Raw genomic sequence first — 23818 nt, 5'->3', positions numbered from 1 at the left:
TTGATTTCAATTATTCCTTTATTAAATCATCAATTATGCTAATAAAATGTCAATTACAGGCCTTATCAAATCATTAAATCGATTAGCAAATTTTTCAAGTTAACACGTTAGATAATTAATGCAATTACGTTATTTTGTTTCGTATTTCATTGAAATACCATTTGTTCCATAATTTATCGTCTAATGCATCTGTTTTAGACCAAAAAAGTAATCCATCTGGTCCCGCTGACATAATTAAACAAATCATTGCACCAGATAAATCGTCAATCTCCCATCATTCTGATCCCCTACGTCTCCCAATAAACACAAGATCGGATTACAGGAAAATTAGATACAACAATAGCTCCCTAAAGGAAAAGTCATTCATTGAAATTACTTTCCCCTGATGATGAATTAATTTACACATTGTTTTCTCAATCGAGTGACATCCTAAGGCACATTCTCAAAAATTCTCAAAATTTCAAGTCAATTATTTTGATCAAAAATAATAAAAAACAATGTTTTGAGGGAAAAAACTGGAAAAATTAGTGAATTCATTTGACAGACGATGAACTGACAGAGAAATCTATGTCTACAATGGTAGGCTGCACTCGTGAGATGTAAAAAAACATCAGGAACGACCCTGTTATCTTTCCCTTAAAAAAAGAAAAACAAAAGTAACAGATAAAATTCCTTAAATTTTACAATTGATTGATCAACTCTCCGATCGTTCGCAATTTCGTTTTACAAATTCATCGAACTCTATATATTTACTAACAAAAATGAAAAGAATAAGTTCATTAGAAAAAAAAAATTAAAGAAAACAGGAAAATGTTGTTATGCAATTTCACATTGTTGTGCCATTGTTAACCCCGCTCGAAGCAGTCTCCAAATTCCTTTGGCAATAGCGCACACTGAATTTCATTGTCTCCACACGCATTCAAATAATCATTCTAAAGTAAATCCACAACGTTTTTTATTCATTTTAATCTGCCTCTGGGGGGAGGAACATTTGGGTATTGCAATAAATACGGTTATAGCAAATAGCCCCGATGGATTAAGCCCCTGGTTAGAACCTGGCTCGAATATAAACAGCTGATGCATCGTGTTCACCGTATCCAAGACGTTTTGCGTGTTTATAAACTTCATTAGCAGCTGCTGCTAGGGGTAGTGGTTGCTCCAGTTGGTCCGACATACCCAGGGACAATCTCAAGTCCTTTTGCATGTGCTGAAGGGGTAACTGAGTTGGGAAACCACCTTCGATTATTGCTAAAATATAAATATCATGAATATTAATATTACATTCAATATCCAACATTTGTAATCGTTTTATTTACACTGGGAGAAAAAATTATATGTTCTATTGAAGAAATCTTTTGTTGTTTCCTTAGACATATTTCCCCTGCAAACTTTTTCTCCTGGATTGTTTTTTTATTCTTTCCTGGTCAATGTATTTTTGGAATAAACTTATGGAGTTGACGGAGATCAAATGATTGTCGTACAATGAAAGATTAAATTTCCTTCCATCAAGTTAATTTCCCTCAAGTAAATCTGCTCTAATGTTTCCTCCCATCGGACATTTAAAATCGATTTCACGTCATAAAATGCCTCTAATACCTCTCCCCTTATCCAAAATAGCTGGACACGCCAACGAAGTGAGCTCCAGCACCTCGAGAACATCCTTCTGCTGTAGGCCAGCGCGATCAGCAAGTGCCATGCTCTCAGCAAGTCCAGCAAGCGTCACTCCGGCCATCAACTGAAGAACAAGATTCATCTTGGAGGCATTACCAACTTCACCGAGGTAAAAACTATTCTTGCCCATTGCCTCGAAACAAGACTGGCATTCGTCGAATAATGATCTGTCACCAGCAGCTAAAATCACGAGGGTTCCCTCCTGGGCGTGGGTTTTGCTGCCCTGGACCTGGGCCTCGAGGTACCGTCCACCTTTCGTGTTTATCGCCTCGGCAATGTCTTGGGAGGTCTCTGCGTCGATTCCCGTCATCTCGACGTAACCCTTCTCTGGGGATATTTCTGTGAGAACTCCGCAGTTGCCAAATACCATCTGTCGATCAAAATTGAAGATTAATTCCCCATTCTTTCCAGACATTTCACTTTATTTCAAGTAACTTCAGTAGTGAACCGGTTAAACCGTCGAGTTTTAGCAGAATATCTCCGAATCTAAGTGAACTAGCGAAATTTTCGTAATTTTCTTTTTCGTCGCTCTCATTTTGCTCTACAAAAAAGTTCATAACAACAATTTTTCTATCTCTCTTAGATTCCGTGATATTCACTGAAAACCGACCAATAGTCAAAAACAGCTTAAATACTTACATCTTTAGCTGCTTGGGGATCTGCTACACACGAAAATGTGATGTCCGCAGCGAGAACAACGTCCGAGGGTGTTAATCCCTGCTCTGCGCCAGCTTTAACGAAGTCTTGACACTGGAACACGAAAATTAAATCAATTAATCGTTTGATGCATTGAAAAATGACTTGAAACCATTTCGAATATTCTCCCGCCCTCCAAGAACATCCTCCGCCATCTAGCAGACATTCAGAACATGAAAGAAGTGCTTCACCGAGGAGACTGCAGATGGCGGCCCCAGAGGAAGCCGCACGCCATTCGCTTCGCTGAACCCATCACGTAGCTACCTGACGCTGTTACGCTCGCTTTCGCCACATCATCAACCGACGCCATCACACCCAACGCCTTTCCCAATGTCCTCAACATCCTTCAATCATCCCCGATCCCCCGCCCATCCTCCATTTCTCGAAAAAAAATCGAAAGGAGAAATGTCCACTCGCAAATTCCCCAATAATTGATGCCTAGAAGCCATTCGAGTTCCTTCGGAATCTTCCAGAATGCTTCAACCGACGCCATGATCTCACGAAACAACTTGCCATTATGTTTAATGCTCCCATGAATCTCCAACAGCATTACTTAAAACCCATTTTCAACATGGACTTGCTGGATTATGCAATCATGATGAAACTACTGTTTTATCTTTCTCCCAGAACCCGCCACTCCCAGCAAACGGAAATTAGAATGTACCGATGAGGATAAACTGCACGAGACTCGAGGGTTTATGTGCACCGACGACAATTGGTTTGATCATTCCGATGATGAATGAATTCTCGGGTAATTGGATGGGGGTTTAATGATGCTGCAGCATGCAGAATCGTTGACGATGTTCGGGGATTTTAGAATTACAGGAGCTTATCTGAATTGGAAGGCGAGGCGTGGCATTTATTATATTACAGTCAATGGTCTCAAAAGACGTGAAGAATATTTCTCCAACTCATCTGACTTTAAAAATTGAGAATAACTGGGGGTGTTTTATTTAAGAAATTGATATAAAAAATTAAATTTAGAATTTCTAATAGTACAATACTGTTAAAAATTTTACACTGAAATTTCCGGGAATTTCGGCTATGAAAATTGATAATTTCATGGAAAAATCCGAGGGAACTGTAAATTTCAGGTTAATTACTCTGGGAAAATTGAGAGAAATCTCCTTGAATTCATTAAAAATTCCGGGAATTCTAAGAATTTTAAAACCATTTCCTGAAAATTCAAGGGATTTGGCCGTGAATATTCATTTTCACTCAAAAATTCATGTAAATTGTGGAATTTCCGCTTTCCTGCCACTAAAAAAATTCGGACTCTACTTGAATTTTCAGAGAAACTTGGAATTTCAATTACTTTTTCCCTTTAAATTCAATTCAAGTTCTATTTTCGAAAAATTGAGTCAAATTTTTTCAACACTGAAGCTCAAGATGAAGTGTAATATTGAATGAATGAGTTTAAAAGTTTGGAGTCCCTCCACGAGAGCTTCAATGAATAAAAAAAATGAAAAAGCCAGCATTTCCATGTTTAGTGGTAAATGGCGGCGGGTTTATATCCTCTAGACGGATGCATATGGGGGCATTTGGACGGGTGTCCGATAGCAGGCGCCGTTGCCACGTCCGCAGTTGCCGGGCGGTGAAAAAGTTTCCTTTTTATGTGGAAATAAAAACAGAACGGGCTTACCAGACCTACCGGGGGCTAACCAGACCGCGCCGGCTGGCCTCAACCTACGGAGCTACCTTTCAATTAACGATTAGATTGACTCTGATTCGAGGGAGCAAGGAGAAGACATTTGTCTCATTCTTACGTCACAGTCTAGATGAGGAAGGCCGAAGAAATTCCCACGTCAATAGTGTCAATTGCGGAAGCTTCTTCGGATGATTGATTGACCCTCGGCTCGTTCCTGCCGGCTAAAAAGGTTCTCACTATTGTTGAAGGCTTTCTGGGCTTCTTGGGGAAACTGGAAGACAATAGTAATCAACAGAAAGTGGAGCACTTTGCGCACATGCGTGCAAACGACACGTGGAACCCATGACCTAGGACCTTGAACTGCTGGATATTCCTTGCTAGTTCTTGAGGGGATTCTTCCCAAATGTGAGTCAACAAAAATGTTTTTCCGGTTTTCGGGGGGATGAGTTGGCACCGCCGAAGGACCCACGGGCCAATGAAGTATAATAAATCCCGAATAAATACAAAAAAAATTCCGGGGAATTTATAACACCGTCAGATCATGGATAGTAATGAATTCTGCACGTATTGCCTGACGTAGATACTAAAAACATCAAATGCAAAATCCTCTAATAAATTCACTAAAATTGAACGAGTGAAGGATCTCAAACTGAGACCTTTGAAGTCTAAAATTAATATTTTCAAGTCTCACTTTGGGACTTACAAATATTCTATTAAGTTTTTTATTTTAAAAATGTGAATTAAATTTTTTGAAATATCTCATTTCAGTAGCGAAGCGGTAAATCGGGTTAAGTCGATTTTTACTATTGGCTAGTTTTTGACGAATATCTCGGAATCTAAAAGAGATAGAAAGATTTTTGTCATAACCTTTTTTGTAGAGCCAATAGAGCGTTATAAAAAAAGTCATGAGAAAAATTTTGCTATCTCTCTTAGATTCCGAGATATTCAGCAAAAACTGGCTAATAGTGAAAATCTACTTAACTCGGCTTACCGCTTCACTAATGATTTCAAGACCTTTGAAATCTCAAATCAATCTTTGCTTTTTTTTGTGTGAAATCGCGTTATCACCTCTCCAATTCTCGAGTTCTTGAGGGGACTCCCCCCAAACGTGGATAAAGCAACAGAAATCTCGAAGAAATAGAAAGAAAATTCACAACCCCTGATTTTTTCATAATTTATTACGAATAGTAATGAATGCTGTACGCATTGTCTCACGTTGATACTAAAACAATTAAATGCAAACTCCCCTCTAATAAATTCACTAGAACAAAACGAGCGAATCTCTCTGCAATTAATAATTCATATTTCCATTGCACAATCGTCCCTAATTAATGCCTCATTGATTGTTCATGAGCGAAAGTTCCCCCCACTGCACAAATTCCACCTGAAAATTTCAACACCGAACCCACGTGAATTCCAAAAACGTCATTAATTGTATTCCTCTTATCACCATAAATAGTAGGCGTTGCGATAAGAGCAATGAAACTGGCGCCGGAAATGGAATATTCTATCGACCTCATGCCCATCACAACTACTTCCATCGAGACCTCAGCAATAGCGCTAACACTCTATATCCACCGGAAGTCAAACATTGTATTCTCCCTTTTTTATTCATCTTTCATTGTCATGGGTTAATGCCCGGCTGAATTTATATTCAGCATTTGTACTCACACACTCTCAGAAACCGGCTACATCAGCCCGAGTCTCGAGTATTTATGGAGAACAACTCGCTGTGACTAAGTTCTTTGAACTAATTTCAAGTAATTCGTGTTTTATTTTTACTCTTAATTAATTCAAGGAGGTACCGTTGCTTAATTGTTCCTTATTCAGGGAAATAATTAATCAATACGGGTCGTTGAATGGAAACTGTCAGTTCGCCGGACAAATATGTCGATTAGGGGAGGGTAGGGTAAAATGGACACTGGACTTTTTTAAAAATATCCATAACTCAGAAACAGATTTATCAATTGAGCTCAGTCTCAGCTCATCACAAAGAGGAATCATTGTTCTTCAATTGAAAAATAAAATTATTCCATTTCATAAACAATTCAACACGTCATGAATATTTCAAAAAAAGTCCAGTGTCCGTTTTACCCTACCCTCCCCTACACAATAATTAATCGTCATTTGGTTTATGTTTATTTTTGCGTTATTGCTATTCGATACGCTGATGAATCGATAATCCCCGGGGGTGGGGGTTACTCATGAGGTGTTACAACCAATGGTGTGCGACTATCGCGACCTTCGTGTAACCGCGGGAATTTAACCTCGGTATTCACCTGGGTAATCCAACTCATTTCTGTTCACGATGCTGCGATAGTGTGGGTTATCTAATTATAAAAGCTTCTGTGGAAATTAATTTTCTGGGGGAGAAGGGATTATTCGTAATTGGGAGACATTTATGAACATGTAAATATCATTTATGAGGAGATGGGGATCCCTTTGGATGTATTTTTGATAAATATCAGTGGATATTTATATATAAATTAATATAAAATAAGCAAATGGTGAAATTTTTATGAGAATTTTTGTTCAGATTTTACTGGCTCAACAATAACGTCTCGGAAAATTACTTTATTCCTCTTACATCACCAAACATCCCCTAAAAATATTCTACATTCCAAAGGGAAATTGAAAACTCCAGTATTTTCACTCCAAAAATAATCGAAATGGTATAATTTCAATGATTGGAAACGAAAATAAATTTTTACGAGAGACTGTCCAATCAGACGAGCCTTGTAAGAAGTTCAATTCCCATTTTCATCAATTTCTCCTGATAAAAAAACTCCACGAACACCAGAATCAATATTGCCGCTCGAACCTTTTCTCCAACCGTAAACTGAAACTTTTCCATAAGATTGAAACAAACAGAAGTTATTGATTTAGAATCTCGCATGACGACCAAATGAATTCTCTCAATTTTTCATATCCCTCGTATCTCAGGGACCCTCTCATGAATGAAAACAGACGAATTGAAATCAGTACATAAAAATGGAAATACACACCATCCAAAGATGGAGTGCTCTCCATTTACACAAAAAAATCAACAAAAAATTCTTATCGCGATACAACCGAGGATAAAGCTGACTTGGCCTTTTCGAAAGTGTTTTATATTAATCCACATTATGCCCGACGTGGGAGATTGTGTCCGATGTGTGTACAACCTCATGCTTTCTCACAATCCCTCCACAGTTCACCCACCCACACGTCCCCTCGTGCAAAACCCCCGGAAGTAATATCGTTTCCCGCATGAACTGAATTCTCATGATAGATAAAATCCAACTCATCTAAAAACGGAGGATCCCAGAGAAGACGGGAAAGGTTAAATAAATTCCCTCGTAATAAATGAAGTATGAATGGCGCGAGAGGGCATATGGCACTCGGTGTGAGTGAGAATAAAGCCCCCGAGAGAGGAACTCCGAGTGAAAAAAAAAATACAAGAAAAGTTAAGCGCAGGGGAATACGGGAGAGAGCAAGAGAAGACGGTGCAGGCATTCGTACCAGTCGGGCCTTCATTTGATCCCCCTCAGGGCCGGCGTTGCCAGTGCCAAGGAATATTGATCGCAGCTGGGTACCCCTGTGCGCTGTCAACCGAAGAATGGCAACACTGCGCACAGCCCAGCTGATCCGAAGGCAACCGCTCATGACCGCGGTACCCTCCTCCACTATTTCACTTCCCCTCCGTCCTTCATGCACGCTTTTATTTCCTTTCAACGCACGATTCCTCTTTATTTCTCCCACTCTACGAAATTTTTATAGCTCGTCTGGGAACACTCGCTCTTCGATGCAAATAAACATCGGTTTTGATTATTTTTAAACGTCTCTAGAATTGTCGAGACTTGATGAGTATAAACGGAAGTGCAGAAATAGTGCGGTGAAATAATTGTTTTAGAAAATGTGCATTTGTCGCGAAATTTTTTGGTGCTCATTGCATTTTTAATGAGAAATTTATCTTCACAGTTCACTAAAAATTCACTGAAATTTTAGATTTTTTAACATCATTACGAGGAGAATTACTGAATTTATTTGAACTTTCAATCAAAACATGAATATTCAGTGTCAATTAATTGAAAATTGAACAATATATTTACCGAAATTATCCTCATTTCTGTTATGTTTTATGGAATAATTGAGCTGAAATTCGCAGTTCTGACAAAATTCTTTGAAACTTCCGTGGAATTAAAACGTGACGAAATTTTTCGCAAATTGTACCGCGAATTTCAACCAAAAACTTTCAACACTATAATTCCAAACAGATTATTCCCAATTTTGACAATAATTTGATAAAAGCATTGCGCATAACAATCCATCAAACTGCATAGATATGCAGATGAATGCATTCATTGTAATAGAGCAGATAATTCCACTGCACACATACAAAGTTTTTCCCTGACCATGACCAACCGAGGCTGCGTCGATATCCCAGACGTGACCCAGCGTACCAAGTCCGAATAGTCGGATGTACCTGTGGGTTGGGGGATTTGAAACGCTTCTCTCTAGTTTCCTGAGAAAATACGCAGAAAACTTGAGTCTTACGTGTGCACGAGTGCCTCGGAAGGTCCTTGAAATGACCTACAGTCCCAACCCCAATTTATTATCATCCCCCGACGAATGGGGGAATAAATGTTCTGAGTGAATGTGGCGATTTACTCCATTCACGATTCTTCATTCGTTTTTCTCGGAGTCCTTGGGCCATACTTACGACTTTTACTAGGTGTTTTTACAACTCGAGAATATGAAATCTTGTGCTCTGGCAACTGAGCTCTTCCGAGGGTAATATAAATCCTTCGGGGATACGCGGAAGGAGCTATTCAAGGAGGAAAATAAAAAGAGGATTACCGAGGTGAGATAAGTGGTAAGGTGGGAAGAGGTATATCTCGTGTTTGAACGGAGCTCGTGTGCATGTTATTATTGTCGTGGCATGGCTGCTACGTATGCGATAACAAGACGATAATCGTTCGTTTAAACAAACATGCGTATTTTTCACGGTTCATATCGATTTATGAATTCTTCATGGATCGGTTGTGATTTTTTTTTACAATGAATGAATATGTAAAATGAGAAAATTGAAAACACTGATGATAATGCGAAATTAAGAATTAAATAACAGCATTCGTGACTGGGAATTGTGACGATGTCAAGTTTTTATGCGTTTCTTAATCGCAATACATTGAAACAACGAACGAGAAAATACTTGGAAGATGTAAAACGTGGAAGCAATTAGGAGTGCACATTAATTTTATCAGCTAATAGGGAATTTTTATTTTCTGCGAGACGATTAAATAATAAATTGTGCTCTTGTGGGAGGGAAACAGAACTGCTGGTCTTTTATCTTTCTTGAGATTATTTCAAATTTCATGTTATATTGTATTCATATTTTTCAAATCCACACTATTAAAAAAAATAGGAGAGTGAGATTGAATGTAATTTAGTTGGGAAAATTATGAAATTTCAGATTTCACTAAAAATTCAATGAAATTCAAAATTTTTGAGCGGAATTCATAGAAGAATTCCTTCGCACATTGGAATTTTCAATTAATAGAAAATTCAAGAATATATTCATCGGAAATTTCATGCAAAAATTTTTACCATGGCATTGAAATAGAATTAAATTATTGAGTTAAAGATCTCTGGTTCTTTCAAAATTATATTCCCCACCTCTATATAATTCGCGAAGTTAAAATCACGTAGAGAAATCCAAGGCCGTAATAAATATACATCTCCAGTATAAAGTTTCGCGTAAACAAAAATTCAAGCCGAAACCGCAATGTCCAATGAAAATAAATGAGGATCGACTCACGACTGATAATTATTTACAAGAGCCAGATAATATAACGTTCGAAGCTGACCTTTTGCATGAAATGAGAGCGAGTGACCTCGGACATCGGTTACCTATACGTTTCCTACTTCAGTCATCAATTTACCACGCAGTGGCACTGCCTGAGAAAACCTACAAGTCCACCCAGAAATAGCGGATTTCAGAGAAAGAAATCAAACGAAAAAATACCGCTGGTTCGCCGCGGTTTCGTGTCACAGTATTTCCTCTCTGCCGGGGTATTAATAGATTCAACAAACATTTAAAAAAATGAGGTGACTGGGGGAGTTAAAATCTTCACTCTCTTCTTTTGGGGGAAATCATCAAAGACGATTTCACAATGGCAAAGATTTTTTAACAATTCCGTTTGAAGTCATTGTGCGAGTGACAACGAGAGGACAGAAGTGGAGATGAGGTCGAGGGATGAATAGTCGAGACTATTTGCACCTCTAAATATTTACCTTAGCCCCGCCATGCATTCGGGAATGAAAAAATGAAAAATACTTTAAACTCATTCGCACTCTAGTTTACATTTTCGTCAATGTCTCCATCACGATAACACGAATAGAAGATAATCGCAACTATAATCGTAAAATCTAGATCAATTCTCCCGATCGACCTGATAAAATTCCTTCGCCAAAGCAAGTCTCTCACTCCGACATCAGAACTACTCAATCTTTATCATAAATCCATCTCTGCACCTCAAGACATTTACTTCAACAATAAAGACTAATTGCCGGGGATTAAAGTCTATTTGGAGATGACAAGATAGTAAGTATTCAAAATAAATATCTAACGGATGTAGTAAAATATAAATGGACTTCTTGAAAGAACCTTTTGTTTTTCGATAAAATGTAATGTAATGGCATCAAGATATTCTCCCCCTCAGGCCTCAGGGGATCTCGTAAAAGGAACGAAAACTTAAATAAAACTAAAATCACCGAAATTTTAACAACTCCCCTAATTACCCCACAGACTATTCCAATAATTATCATAAAAGCAATCTCCAACCATTGAGAAATGGCGGACGTGCACGTCATAATTGTATCGCATTTCTGGAATATAAATAAACGGTCGCGTAATAAACAATGCACATCTCCATCAACATTAACTTCCTGCAGAGTCACAGGCGAATTTCTTCAGATCGCATAAATGTCGCACTGTTAATTTTTTTTTAATGCAGTAGCGAAGTGATAAAACGATACAAGTCAATTTTGATTATTGACCAGTTTTCAATGAAAATCTCGAAATCTACGGGAGAGAGTCAAATTTTTGTTATAACCTTTTTTGTAGAGCCGATTGAGAGCTACAACAAATGTTATTACAGAAATTTCGTTATCTCCCTTAGTCGACTTAAACCGCTTTACCTATTCGCTATTGAATTCAACTAATAAATTGCACTTTAATTCTGAATGTTGTGAATTTATTTTCCAATGTAAGCGTGTATTGATATTTCATCGACATCTAGAATTTCCAAACTCATAATCTGAATTAAAAATTGCTTGAATTCTCAATAATTTTCATCGTCTCGTGCATCCGAGAATGTCAATGTCATTGAATTCTGACAAATTCGACTGATGTTTCAGTGCCAAAAAAATATAAAATCCACATGAATGGATCGTTATAAAAAATAACAAAATTTTTCCCCCAAAATTGCCAGAGTAATTTTCAAACAGCCCTATGTCCCCAATATCCCCTGTGCAATGTGAGTACAGTTCCCCGTTTCAGCAGTTCCCACTCGGTTTTTCAGAGCTTCAGCCATCAACAGAGATGTATAAAGCCCCGCTTAGAGAGAGACATGCCCAGTAAAGCCGAGGGAATTCAGTCTCCCAGGCGCGCGTGGGTTCCCCTGGTCGATCTTTCTCGTCCTTCTTGCTTTTCGTTCCGCACAACAGCGGGTCTCTCCGTTAGCCAACAGCAAAAACGGGGGGGTAGGGAGAGCACTCCCGCAGGGTTGCCATGCGCAGAGGACCAGTAGCCCCCGAACAACGACATTTCCAGTGTTGCCAGATATCTCTCCACCGCTGGTAGGCCACGAGGAGCTTTGAGACCATCGCTTCAGTCAGTTTTTGTCTGGTGAGCGTTGTGGAGATTGTGTGCGCCATGTGAAATATAGCAACTGTTTTATGTTAAACAAAACTCAACTGCTCTCGCGTCATGTGACACGTATCCATCAGCGAGCAGAGTGGCACCCAGCAAGCGGGAAAATTCGAACAGAATTTCACAACCTAACGTCGCACACGAGATTAAACCACTCATAATAGCAATCTCCCTGTATTTACTAACAATTGTAGGACCGCCGTTAACTATGACATCAGAGTGGAGCAATGAATTTGTCAATACGCTGACTGGAAGAGCGTTTGGATACTTCGCCAACGGTTAACTATCCCCCCAACATCCGTTTTTCGTAATTAGCGTCGTTAAATAAGTGAAACAAGAGAGACTGATTGACTTTGTTTTGGTAGCTGGCACCTGGCGATTGTTGAAATTATAAACGGGGGAACCAACGGGGCTACGGAGAGTACGGCCTCAGAGCCACAGGAGATGGGAGGTGGCTGGAGATCATCATTACGATATCAATTAGCAGGTACCAGTGATGAAAATCCGTGTGTCCATTATTCAGAGATATTGCCAATCCCCTCTGATGCTGGTGATACTGATAATTCTCGCGGTAATAAATTGTGCAACGAGTGCAGGGATTGTCGAGTGCCCAGCGGGATGTCAGTGCGACGGGGAGAATTTTTACTGCGTGGGGAGGAGTTTTTTAGGCCTCGGTTTGCCGGTAAATGCAAAAAACGTTGTACTGACGAATGTCAGAGCAGCAGAACTATCAGTTGCTGCTTTAGAATCATCAGATCTCCTGCAGCGGCTCATTTGGCGATCAAGTGGAATAGAGAGAATAGGGCCAGGAGTTTTTCTATCGACTCCATTGTTAGAACACCTGGATCTAGGTGACAATCGTATTGCAACATTGCCAGAGGACGTGTTAGCTCCATTAAATCGTTTGAGATACCTCAATTTAACCGGCAATTCATTGACGAGCCTCCCCAGGTCTGCTGTTCGGGGATTAGAATCGTTGGAGATACTCCTACTGGCACACAATCAAATAGCTGTGCTTCCTTATCAAGCATTTATCGTTGTTAAATCCCTAACTCATCTCGATCTTAGTGGCAATCGTATTGTATCATTGCCGGATCACACGTTCAAGCCAAATCGTGAATTACTCAGTCTTCATTTGTCCTCCAATCATCTCACCAAGTTGCCTAGTCGTTTGTTCTCAGGATTAAGGAAACTACAGCATCTTGATATGTCCAGTAATGACATTGATATACTTCCAAGGAGCTTCTTCTCAGAATTATCACAACTCGAGGATTTAGACATATCCGGCAATCCCATTGCTAATTTATCAAATACAGCATTCCAGGGCCTCAATAATCTCGTATACGTGAACCTTGGAGGTACAAGATTAACGAAATTACCGAGGGACGTTTGGAGACCAGTGCCAGAGTTGAGATCACTGGTCCTGGACAAAACGAGAATTGAAGTACTGAGAAATGAGGATTTAATTGGCCTTTCAAAACTGGAGAACCTCACGATATCCAACAGTCCTCTTCGTGGCATCGAAGCCAAAACACTGAATCATCTTTCTGAACTGCGCAATCTGAATCTTCGCGACAACGATTTAACGTTTTTACCAGCATCACTGGCTCACCTCAAACGCCTAGAGCATCTACATCTACAGGGCAATCCGTGGGCGTGCGATTGCCGAATGTTTTGGTTCGTCAAGTGGGCTGAGAACCATGCACACAGAACTGCATTTGAATCTGGATTGAGTTGTGGACAAACCGAGACTGTCGACACTATCCAGGCTCTACGTTACTTAAACTGTACAGCACCATTCTTAACTCATGTCACTGATACTGAGGTATTGCATCGTTTGAATAGCTCGGTACTGCTAGAGTGCGAGTTCAATGGCAATCCAGCGCCATCGTTGACCTGGGTGACACCACAATTGGAGATATTCCATTGGAATCCGGATCCATCGTTTCCCGATCCCTTTCACGATCATCCAGCCCATCACGGCGCTCAGGGCATGAGAAATTTGGGGAATATGGGGCACGTTAGACTAATGGAGAATGGCTCACTTCTCATTACAAATCTACTTAGACAGGATGTAGGACGGTACAAGTGCTTTGCTGTCAATCCAATTGCCAATATGACTACCTTCGTTTACCTCAGGATGAATCCAATAACTTATTACGAAATTAAAATATTCAGTATAGTAGTTGGTGCTGCTTGTACTGTAATATTTCTATTGCTAACTCTGTTTGTACAGTTTCTACGTTATGTATTCAGTCGGTAAGTATTCAATTCATTGAGGTGAGGCTGAAACTAGCGGAAGATTTGCCGCTGGAAGTCATGAGTAAAATCGTTGGCACTTGGAAAACATTGCGCGCATGATTATTTGGCCTTTGAACCCTCAAGAATCCTCTAAATTAAATTTTCCGCTAGTTAACATTCCGTTAGTTGAAACTAGGGAAAGATTTGATTTAAGGGATTGTAGGGGTGAAAAAATATTTCAAAGTCATGAACAAATGTGTTCGCATCTGAAAAAAATTGCTCAGATGATTTTTTGACCTTTGAACCCTCAAAAATTCTCTCAATTGAATTTTCCGCTGGCTAACGTTCTGTTAGTTAAAATTGGCGAAGGATTCGCTTTAGGGTATTCTAGGGGTGAAAAAATATTTTAAAGTCATGAGCAAACTTGTTCGTTCTTGACAAAAAAATGGCTCACACGATTGCTTGATCTTTGAACCCTCAAAAAACCCCTGAATCGAATTCTCCGCTGGCTAAAATGCCGCTAGTTTCAGTTTCATCTCCCCGAGTCCCTGCTGAGTTCAACGCGAATGAATAAAAAATAAAACTAATAATACTGTCTCAGATGCGGCTGTTGTAGCTGGTGTTCCTGCTGCAGACGCGGTACACGTGCTAAACAAATATACCAAATGCTTGATAACATCGAGCAGTACAAGAGTCAGCAGCTCGAGCGTTTACGTGAAAATTACACCCAGCAAGTACACAGGATCAAGGACAATTGTGCACAGCAAGTTGAGTGGATAAGGGACAGCTATGAGGGACAGATGCGACACATTAGGGACATCAGGGATTACGGAACGAGCCATCTAACGACACTCAAGGATCAATACTACGATCAGGTAATGCCGCCACCAGTTTTCCCCGCAATTTTTTTCTCTCTATTCAACAAAACCAAGTTGAGCTGAAACTAGCTAAAAATTCGCGAACAGAAGATTCGATTTAGCCGAATCTACGGGGGAAAAGAATTCGCTCTGATGATTGTTTGACCCTTGAACCCTGAAAAATCTCCTAAATTGAATTTTCTGCCGTCGAATAATGCACTAGTTTCAGCTGCATCGGTAGAATGCACAAGAATACGAATTTCACGATGGAAATTTGGTGCTCTTAAACAGGTCAAACGTGTACGTGATTATTCAACTGGCCAGCTCAATTGGGTGCGTGAGAACTACGTTTTTCAACGAAACAAAATACGAAAGTTCAGCGCACACCAGGTACTGCGATTACGCGAGAGCTACAAGTATCAGCAGCAAACGTTGAACAAAGTATTGGAGAATCTGCCAAATCTATACTTCGATAATTGCCGGAGTGGATCATGCGGAAGGAGTGATTCGTGTGTTTTTGATGGAAAGGATATGAATGGACCCGAGATGGAGTCTTATTTCAAGAGGAAATTGGATAGATTGGACGGTTGTGCGAGCAATGAGGATCTCAATAGTGAGTATTACACACCGACCGAGTTTTCCGCAGCCAGTCCACATGGTCCTGGATTCATTGATGGAATTCATATTAATTACATCGAGGATGGGCCACCGCCACCGTTTGAACACTTCAGGGGTAATTTGTTGTTTCGTAATGAGGGTGAACAGAGTGAGGAGACTGTGGCCAAGGGGTTTGATGTCAATACGCCGGTTTATCGTGGCACCAGCGCTGAATTTATAGGCAGAGATCAGGCAAGTATGCCGGAGGTACTTGGTTTACTCGGCCCTTCAGCAAGTATGCCGGAATTGCCACGTGAAACACGGCTATGATAAATTTAAAGTGTGATAAATAACATTGATTGTTAAATAATTTACGAATACTGTGATTGATGCGAGATGAGGTGCAATGTTTTTTTTCTTCTCATCAATTTTCGGGCGAGTTCAACGTGTGGCGATGTGCCTTCCGTAGATGTTTCGAGGATAATTGTGTCATGATGCTGGTGCTCGGGCACTGCTGTACCTGACGCGATTGTATACGAGTGATTCGAAGGGAACAGATGATTTTGAAAAATTAATAAACCCATGTGTGCCAGGATGATACGAAAAATACTTGTTCTGTGTTTTTTTAAATTTCGGGGAGACCCATCCAGATTAATATTCATCACTGAAATGGAGATTTTAGAGTAAATATTATGCTATTTCTGCCAATTCCTAGGCGTCAATTGAGTATAAAGGTTGGAGACATTTTTTTCTCGGGTAAATTTGGATGGGTGAGGATAAATCGAGCGAGATTGACTGGGTGAAGACTATTGGGTTCAGAATGCTCTTGTTATTATGCTCAGTAGACAGTTATTTTTGGTCAACCGCAGAGAGTTTGAGAAACAGCAGTTTCATGTCATAGAGATTGCATGAAACATTATTGAAATGACAAGTAACGATTAATGGAGTGATAAGTAGTCACTCTCCTCTCGATTGCCAACAAAAGGCTGAAATATATCGCAAATATAAAACACATGTTTAGTCGCTGAGAATAAGTGACGTGGACTTGAGATTGGCAATTGCAGGTATTTCGATAGGACTAGATGATAAAAATTCTGGCTATACTTTTGAGGTAAATGGCGCAATAGATCTGAGAATACGTCTTCCGATGAGTTTAACGAATAAATTCATAGATTTCTATTGAATTCATCCCCTCAGCTGACAGATTTTTATCGTCAATGCAACTGTAGCTGGTGATTATTAGTTACATGTATCGGATGTGCTTGTTGCCAAATTGTCAATTGACAATGCAATAATTAATGGAGCAGTAATTAACAACGACTAGTTGATACTCATCAGTCTAGTGCTTGTTTCCTCTCCGCTATTTTGAAATTGTAGGTACCACGTGAGACTACTGTATTCAATGAACTCATGAGAATTGAATGCTCTGCTGGATATTATTGACAACAATACAAACGTGATGATTAAATTATTTCCAAGTTATTGTTGATTGAACAAGTTATTAAATGTCGATATGCACGAGAAACAATTTTTTTTTCTATGCGAACAATTGGTGATGTTGAATGAGAATTGTGGATGAATAAATATGATGTGTTCTTGATTGAAATATTTGGAATACTGGGGAGTTGCACTCTCACTCAGTCTCTCCATTCCCGGAAGTTGGTATTTATGCTTCCTTCCGCATAAATATTTTTATACATGGTCATCTTGTCTGATTATATTCATAAGTAGAACATAAGTATCAACCTTTGAGTTCTGTATGAATTTTGAGGGGTACAAGTAGAATTAAATTATCACTAGATAGAAATGAAATGAATTATGGGGATTATTCCCTCACCTGTAGCTTGAGAGAATGAGGAGTTTTGAAAATAAAGAGAATTTCGAGGAATTGTGTAGATGCAGCTGTGGAAAAATATCATTTTTGCTCAGTTCTAATGAAACGAGTAATGAATATAGTTGAATTTAGACGAATTGGAATGTTTAAATAAATTATTATCTGAGTGTACTCAAATTTAGATTCAATTACACGATATTTTTAACCAAAGATCGATCGATTGGTATTTTTAATTGATTAGATTTTGAAGAAATCTAATTGGACGGGCTATTTTCATGGAATAAATTGAAAACAATGGGCGACATCAGCTGAAAACGCGATTAATCACTATCAACGGAGATAGCGTCATCGGTGACGTTAACGAACAGGTCGAGTACGTCTCCTCGTGTTATTACGTAATCGGTGTAACGAGTATGACAGAGTGAAGAGTGGCTCCGCCATACTGTCGACCGGCAATTTTGTCTTCCCTCACTTCTCCATAGGACCGATTGGCATTGAATTTCGCGAGAAATGATTTTTTTTTAGTTTCGAGGAAAAACTTCTCGTTGTCGATTGCCGACAACTCGACTGTGACTTGTCAACGAATTTGACGTCAATATAATCAAATCTAGGTGTAATTGTAAATAGTTTATTGAATTATTGTAAATATTAATAAAGATGATAGAGAATGTAACTCCTGTTGCAATAAATTATAGAATAATTTTTTTCATTCGTATCGATAATTCTTTCTCATCACATCTCTATGAACGGCTTGATGTTAGGGCTCTCATTGTTGAAAAATGGATGAGGAGGACTTGAGGGCGACGCATAGAGTGAGGGGAATGGGGCAATTTTTTTTTTAATTGAGACATTGAATCTCACGAAAAATTAGTTTGTTTAATTGGAGGAAAAATGCCTTGTTGTCAATTGTCGACAACTTGTCTGTGACATGTCAAGAAATTTCCCGTTAATATAATCTAGGGGGAATTGTAAGTAATTAATTGAATTATTGTAAATATTAATGAAGATATCATAGTTGATGTCACTCCTGTCGTAATAAATTATGGAATAATTTTGTTTTCATGAACAGCTTGATGTTAGGACTCTTGTCATTAGACTGAATGGAGAGGAGTTCTGGACGACGCAGAGTATGAACGGAATGGGGAAACTCGAAGAGGTAAAATTGAGGGAGTGACCGATTGGCATCGAATCTCACGGGAAATTCTTTTTTTTATTTCGAGGGAAAATTTCTTGTTGTCGATTGTCAACAACTTGTCTGTGACATGCCACGAAATTTTGCATTAATATAATTCAATCTAGGGGAAATGTTACCATTAAAATAATAAATAATTGATAAAATAAATAATTGATTGAATTATTGTAAAAATTAATGAAGATGTAATAGTTGATGTTACTCCTGTTGCAATAAAGTATGGAATAATTTTTTTCACGGGCATGGATCATTCTATCTCATCACATCTGCATGAACAGGTTAATATTAGGATTCTTATCGTTAGGAACTGAATGGAGACGAGTTCTGGGCGACGCATATTATGGAGAGAAGGGGGCATCTTGAAGAGGTAAAATTGAGGAAGTGATTATTTTTGATCGTTTGGTACATACCTTTTCTTGAGTTCTGTTCCAGACGATGACGCTGTGCCCACTGTTAATGAGGTTCTTGACAATTCCACTGCCCATTATGCCGAGACCGAGGAAGCCGAATTTAAGATTTGATGGAAGAATGTTCTTCTCTTTCAGAGTCTGCGAGAGTGTCTCTACGTCAAGTGGTGGTGTTACCTTTGAGGATAAAAGTAATTTTTTTTGTCATTTTATCAATGATTCTTTGAAACCCCTTCATTTTCCATCAAACGAAAGAATTTATTTTCCAAAAAATTAGTCATCTCATTAAATAATTTATAAAGCTAGATTCGTGAATGGATCAATTGTAAATTTTACAATAAAAAAATTAATAGGAAAATGTAGATGCATTTCTCATAATCATATAATTGAAGCACGGAATTAAAATAAATGAAATAATCCAGGGAAATCAAGAAACTGGTCAAAGTCAACATTATTTGAGATATACGCGGGTCGTTGGCTACACTCGATAGGGGGCATGCGCACTAGTTCCCCTTGATTGAGAACCACTGTTCGAGTTTCAGATTATAATCGTCAACCATCATTCAGCTCGCAAAACTCTAAATTTTGAGTACACGTGTACAATTACTCTAATCGCGTCTTCCATTCAATCTAATTACTCAATCGAAAAATCATATCCAAACTTTGAAAATTCGAGCGATTCTCCATTTAAATGTCCATAAAAAAAACTAATCGACCAATGAGTAATTCAAAACTTTAAAAATATCACAAAAAAATTAATTACTAAATTTTTAAAACGTAATTTAATTCAATAATGACAAGAAACTCAAGTAATCATTGAGTCAAACATTTTCAGTTCAAACATTTCTCTCTCAACTTGAAGAGTTAAATAACTAATTAAAACTATTAAATATTATTCAATAATATTAGCATTGTATTTTTATGATATTTGTCTTAGTTTGAATTATTAATTATTATCAGGGAATTGGAGTTGAACAGTCGGAGTATTTTTGAAAAGTAAAATTATTCAAATATACTTACAGGTCTTGCAATATTAGCTGGTCTGTCGAGTAAAGTAGATGTTGATTTTCTTGGTGGAGAGGGTGAAGAATGATTCAACGTTGGACTTGGACTACCGATGCGATTGCTGTTGCTTGCGCTCGACTCACGTCGCTGCTTCTTAGCTGGACGACGCTCCACACTCGTGTCAATCCTCTTCGCCTTTGGAGTTTCCTGGGGATGAAGGTATAATCAAATATTAATTGAATACCTCTGAACCACTTGCAGATGCTTCCATAATAATTTGTTCTAATACTGACCTTGCGAGGCTTCGTAATCTTTGGAGTCTTCTTCTCAACAACTATGCTCTCCTCCTTTAGCCTGTCGAAGAGAGAATCTGGATCCAAGCCGTCCTCAAACACCTGATGCACGAACCGAGACATTTACATTGGGGTTTTGAAAAAAGTTTGGAGAATAATTAACGGTGAATAAGGGGAAATTAATCGATAATCGTGGCAGACAGGAGAGTTTTTATTTTTTTAATAGAATTGAATCAATGTAATCGTTCGGGAATCGATCATTACCTGTCCTTTGGCAATGAATTCCTCGATAGCCTCAATAGCATCTTTGAAAGCCGCACTCTTGTTCAACTTTATGCAGGTCTCCTTGTGCTCACGATACGACTTCATATTTGACTCCTCAATCCATCCACTAGAGAAGCAGAGAATTTTCATTTAATTGCACTCTTGTTTTATTCAAGAATGATTAGATAGAATGGGTGGATGATACTCACTAGTTGTTCGTGCCGAAGAAGAATATGCAATAGATCGGCGACTTTTTGCTATGCGAGGGCTTCTTCAAGTCCTTCGATGGGTTCGACACCTTTGGATGTGAACATACAATCAAATTTATGTTGAATCTCTCTGGGTTCAATCGACGGATGGGCTTAGATACTTGATTATTACAGGGATTAATTCTCTTCATGGATATGCAACTGGATATGCAGCTGAAACTTCATTTTGAAGAGAAGTAGAAATTTTTTGCCTCGCGAGTAAATTTCTAAAAATGAAATCAATTGATTTTCCATCCTTTTGAAATTAATGACAACTTTGAGGGATTCGATTTTTACATCTTTCCCATCTCTATTCAGTTCGAACGTCTGAAACTGCAAAATATGAGCAGAACTGCGCTGAGAAAACTTTTCGAATTCTAATTACTCAAGATTTTTTTCAGCCTCGTACATCGATTCAGGATTTTGTGGTAGGATTCAATCGCAAGAAATTTATGCTTATGCCATACAACAGGTCATGACATTGTGAATATTAGGGGGAAGTAAGCTCCGTCTTTGATCGTTAATAACTCGAGACCTGCAGAATGGAATTTTTCGATTGTTTTGTATTTTCAAGATATCTTCTCAAGTTGCAGAATGAGACTCGGTTCATCGAAGATTGTGTGATTATCCCCTCACCCCCACCATCATTTTTATTTCCTCTTTCTCTTCCCCCGAATTACTTTTCATAGTTCATTAGTAACATCTTTATAATTTAATTAGGGCTACTTGTTGATTGTATGAACTGTTCTACATTTAAATGTACATGGGGTTGCTAAGGATGTGAAAAATATGTGTGATCACCCCTTAAAAGTCTGTACGAAGCAATAAATACATCAATAAAAATAAAAATTAATCCAACCAAAAATTGAACAATCAAGAAAAAAATTGAGGTGTGTTCCGAAATTGGATACACAGGTCGCGAAAGGATTTCACAATTGAATAAACAAACACCGAAAACAACTTTCATTATCCCATCAGCACGCAGAAAACTCGATCAATTATCTTCTCTCATTTAATCGTAACCCTCAACCGAATGACCAGGTGAACTCCATTCACCAATGAGATAGAGCCAATGTGAGGGAAACCCTTTTCATTCATAATGATCAATAAAACAAATACACTATAACTCCATGATAATAAAATCGAGCTATTCTGGGAGACGTGAAGGATAATTTTTCATTCAGAATAACATAAATACTCCGTAATTATTCTTGTAAACCTGTCGTTCATCCGAATAAATCTACTCCATAATCCCCTCCAATACAATGAGTAAAAATCAGCTCTAAGTGCTATTATTGATGCATTTAAATCTTCCCTTCTATTGTTTCTCTTTCACACATCGATTGGATTATTGTTTCATAAAGTATAGGGACGAAAATCTAGGGACTCGAGAGGACATCAACACGAAAAACAAACCCATATCTCTCGCAATGAAACAAGTGAGCAACAATTCTATGTTTTATTTTCGATGGATACCTATTCTCCCCTTATTTCATCTCTCGAATTCTTGAATCTATCAATAAAATTATTTTTTTATAAACTCGGGGGATAAAAATATAGACTCCAGAATGCATAAACACGACGAATAAATCCAAATCCCATTACTCCACAATTCCAAACCCTGTGCAATAAGTGAAAAAAATTGTAGGTTCTATTTTTAATACATAATATCCATTTCCCGCTATTTTTTTAAATCTATCAATTGAATTATTTTTCATCAGAATATAGGAATCATAGGAATACAGCAATCAGAATATAGGGTTTATACGCACTGGAGTCTCTCTAATGCAATGGGTTCACAAAAATTCTATGCTCCATTTTCGATGAACCTGTTGACCTGTTTCCTTATAAACCATAGGTATTTATTCGTTATAAGCCACGAGTATCAAAATATATAAATATATAAATTGAAGACTAACTACTAAATTGAAAACAATCAACCTACTCCACAATTGCAAACCCTTTTCTGATAACACCTATTTCCACCTGTTCTTTGCCTCAATTTATTGAATCCACTAATTCGATTCTTTCTTTACAACTGTGGGCATTAAAATATAGAGCCTCCAGAGCATATAAACCCAATCTATCTGTCCATCCCATAACAGCAACCCCTCCAATAAGTTCCCAAAAATTCTAGGTTATTTCTCTGGATACCTGCGCGCCAATTTGAATTCGAAAATCCCCGGGGTGTGGCGGGAGTGATGGGGCCCACCGTGGGGGAGATTAAACCAAAAATGTCCCGAAAAAAAAAAACACCAACGAAAGAGGTGAATTCCACCGAGAAAACCCAGAAGGTAAATAATCCCGCCAAAAATGACATGGCGGGAGGGAAAATTGATGCGTGGCGCGCGGCATTAGTGCTCACTTGAAATATAACAGTGGGGAAAACCGTTAAGGAGCTAAGGGAGTGAAATTTCGGACTTACCCGGCCGGGCCACGGTGAGAATCCCTTCATCTTCGCCCTGGAATTTCGAAAAATTTTAATCAATTAATTCCACTTGTCGGTGATTCGGGGACGAGTGCACGGGTTTGGATGGGCTTTTTATACACACCATACGAGATCTCCAACTTTGTACGTCTCAGACATGTTGACAACAGATCGTTTCGCACGAGCGTTCGCCAAGCGACTGACTGGAGAAACCGTATAGCGTCGTTTGTGTATCACCCCGTGGGCCAAAGCACTCGATATCCCCACCCCCCGCGGCATGTATTCACTACGCGAGTCAAATTGAATCCTAAACGATCGAAAATAACCCACAACTCCTCTCAGTGTGCTCCGAGGGACGAAGAGGAAGATGACAAGAATAATCAAACAACATCGAACTATTTTTTTTCAACGACATGTCTCCTACACTTGCACTAATTTTATTATTTTTTCTCCAGTGAAGAAGAAACCACTTCCGCTGGCGCCTTGAACTCCGGTGCTGCAGACACTTTTGGTTCCACTGGA

At 38.7% G+C, this 23818-nt stretch overlaps 2 protein-coding genes across 2 annotated transcripts; one reads left to right on the top strand and one right to left on the bottom strand.

The window, feature by feature from the left end:
- Positions 1-23527, bottom strand: LOC107040262 (putative oxidoreductase GLYR1 homolog). The gene is made up of 10 exons (XM_015260275.1): positions 23421-23527; positions 23294-23330; positions 20830-20918; positions 20621-20747; positions 20357-20458; positions 20079-20270; positions 19062-19235; positions 2311-2421; positions 1597-2041; positions 1-1248 (listed from the first exon to the last, which is right to left on the bottom strand). The coding sequence occupies exons 1-10, from the start codon at positions 23453-23455 to the stop codon at positions 1049-1051; spliced, it is 1512 nt and encodes a 503-aa protein (XP_015115761.1). The 5' UTR covers positions 23456-23527; the 3' UTR covers positions 1-1048.
- Positions 11846-18168, top strand: LOC107040261 (leucine-rich repeat and immunoglobulin-like domain-containing nogo receptor-interacting protein 3). Its single transcript, XM_015260274.2, has 3 exons — positions 11846-14189; positions 14773-15046; positions 15320-18168. The coding sequence occupies exons 1-3, from the start codon at positions 12427-12429 to the stop codon at positions 15953-15955; spliced, it is 2673 nt and encodes an 890-aa protein (XP_015115760.1). The 5' UTR covers positions 11846-12426; the 3' UTR covers positions 15956-18168.
- Positions 23528-23818: the final 291 nt, after the last annotated feature.

This window comes from Diachasma alloeum, unplaced genomic scaffold (assembly GCF_001412515.2).
Source record: "Diachasma alloeum isolate Michigan unplaced genomic scaffold, Dall2.0 Dall_scaffold_00326, whole genome shotgun sequence".
NCBI classification, from domain to species: Eukaryota; Metazoa; Arthropoda; class Insecta; order Hymenoptera; family Braconidae; genus Diachasma; species Diachasma alloeum.
The sequence above is the reverse complement of the archived record's forward strand: the minus strand, read 5'-3'. Positions and strand labels throughout refer to the sequence as shown.

Bases quoted from the DNA above. Each gene is read 5' to 3' on its own strand.
- LOC107040262 (XM_015260275.1), bottom strand. From the start codon at position 23,455: ATGTCTGAGACGTACAAAGTTGGAGATCTCGTATG. The intron at 20,271-20,356 runs GTCAGTATTAGA...CTTCATCCCCAG, and splicing joins AGATTACGAAGCCTCGCAAG to GAAACTCCAAAGGCGAAGAG. The intron at 2,422-19,061 runs GTATGTACCAAA...TTCGTGTTCCAG, and splicing joins GGAACAGAACTCAAGAAAAG to TGTCAAGACTTCGTTAAAGC.
- LOC107040261 (XM_015260274.2), top strand. From the start codon at position 12,427: ATGAAAATCCGTGTGTCCATTATTCAGAGATATTGCCAATCCCCTCTG. The intron at 14,190-14,772 runs GTAAGTATTCAA...ATACTGTCTCAG, and splicing joins CTACGTTATGTATTCAGTCG to ATGCGGCTGTTGTAGCTGGT. The intron at 15,047-15,319 runs GTAATGCCGCCA...GCTCTTAAACAG, and splicing joins AGGATCAATACTACGATCAG to GTCAAACGTGTACGTGATTA.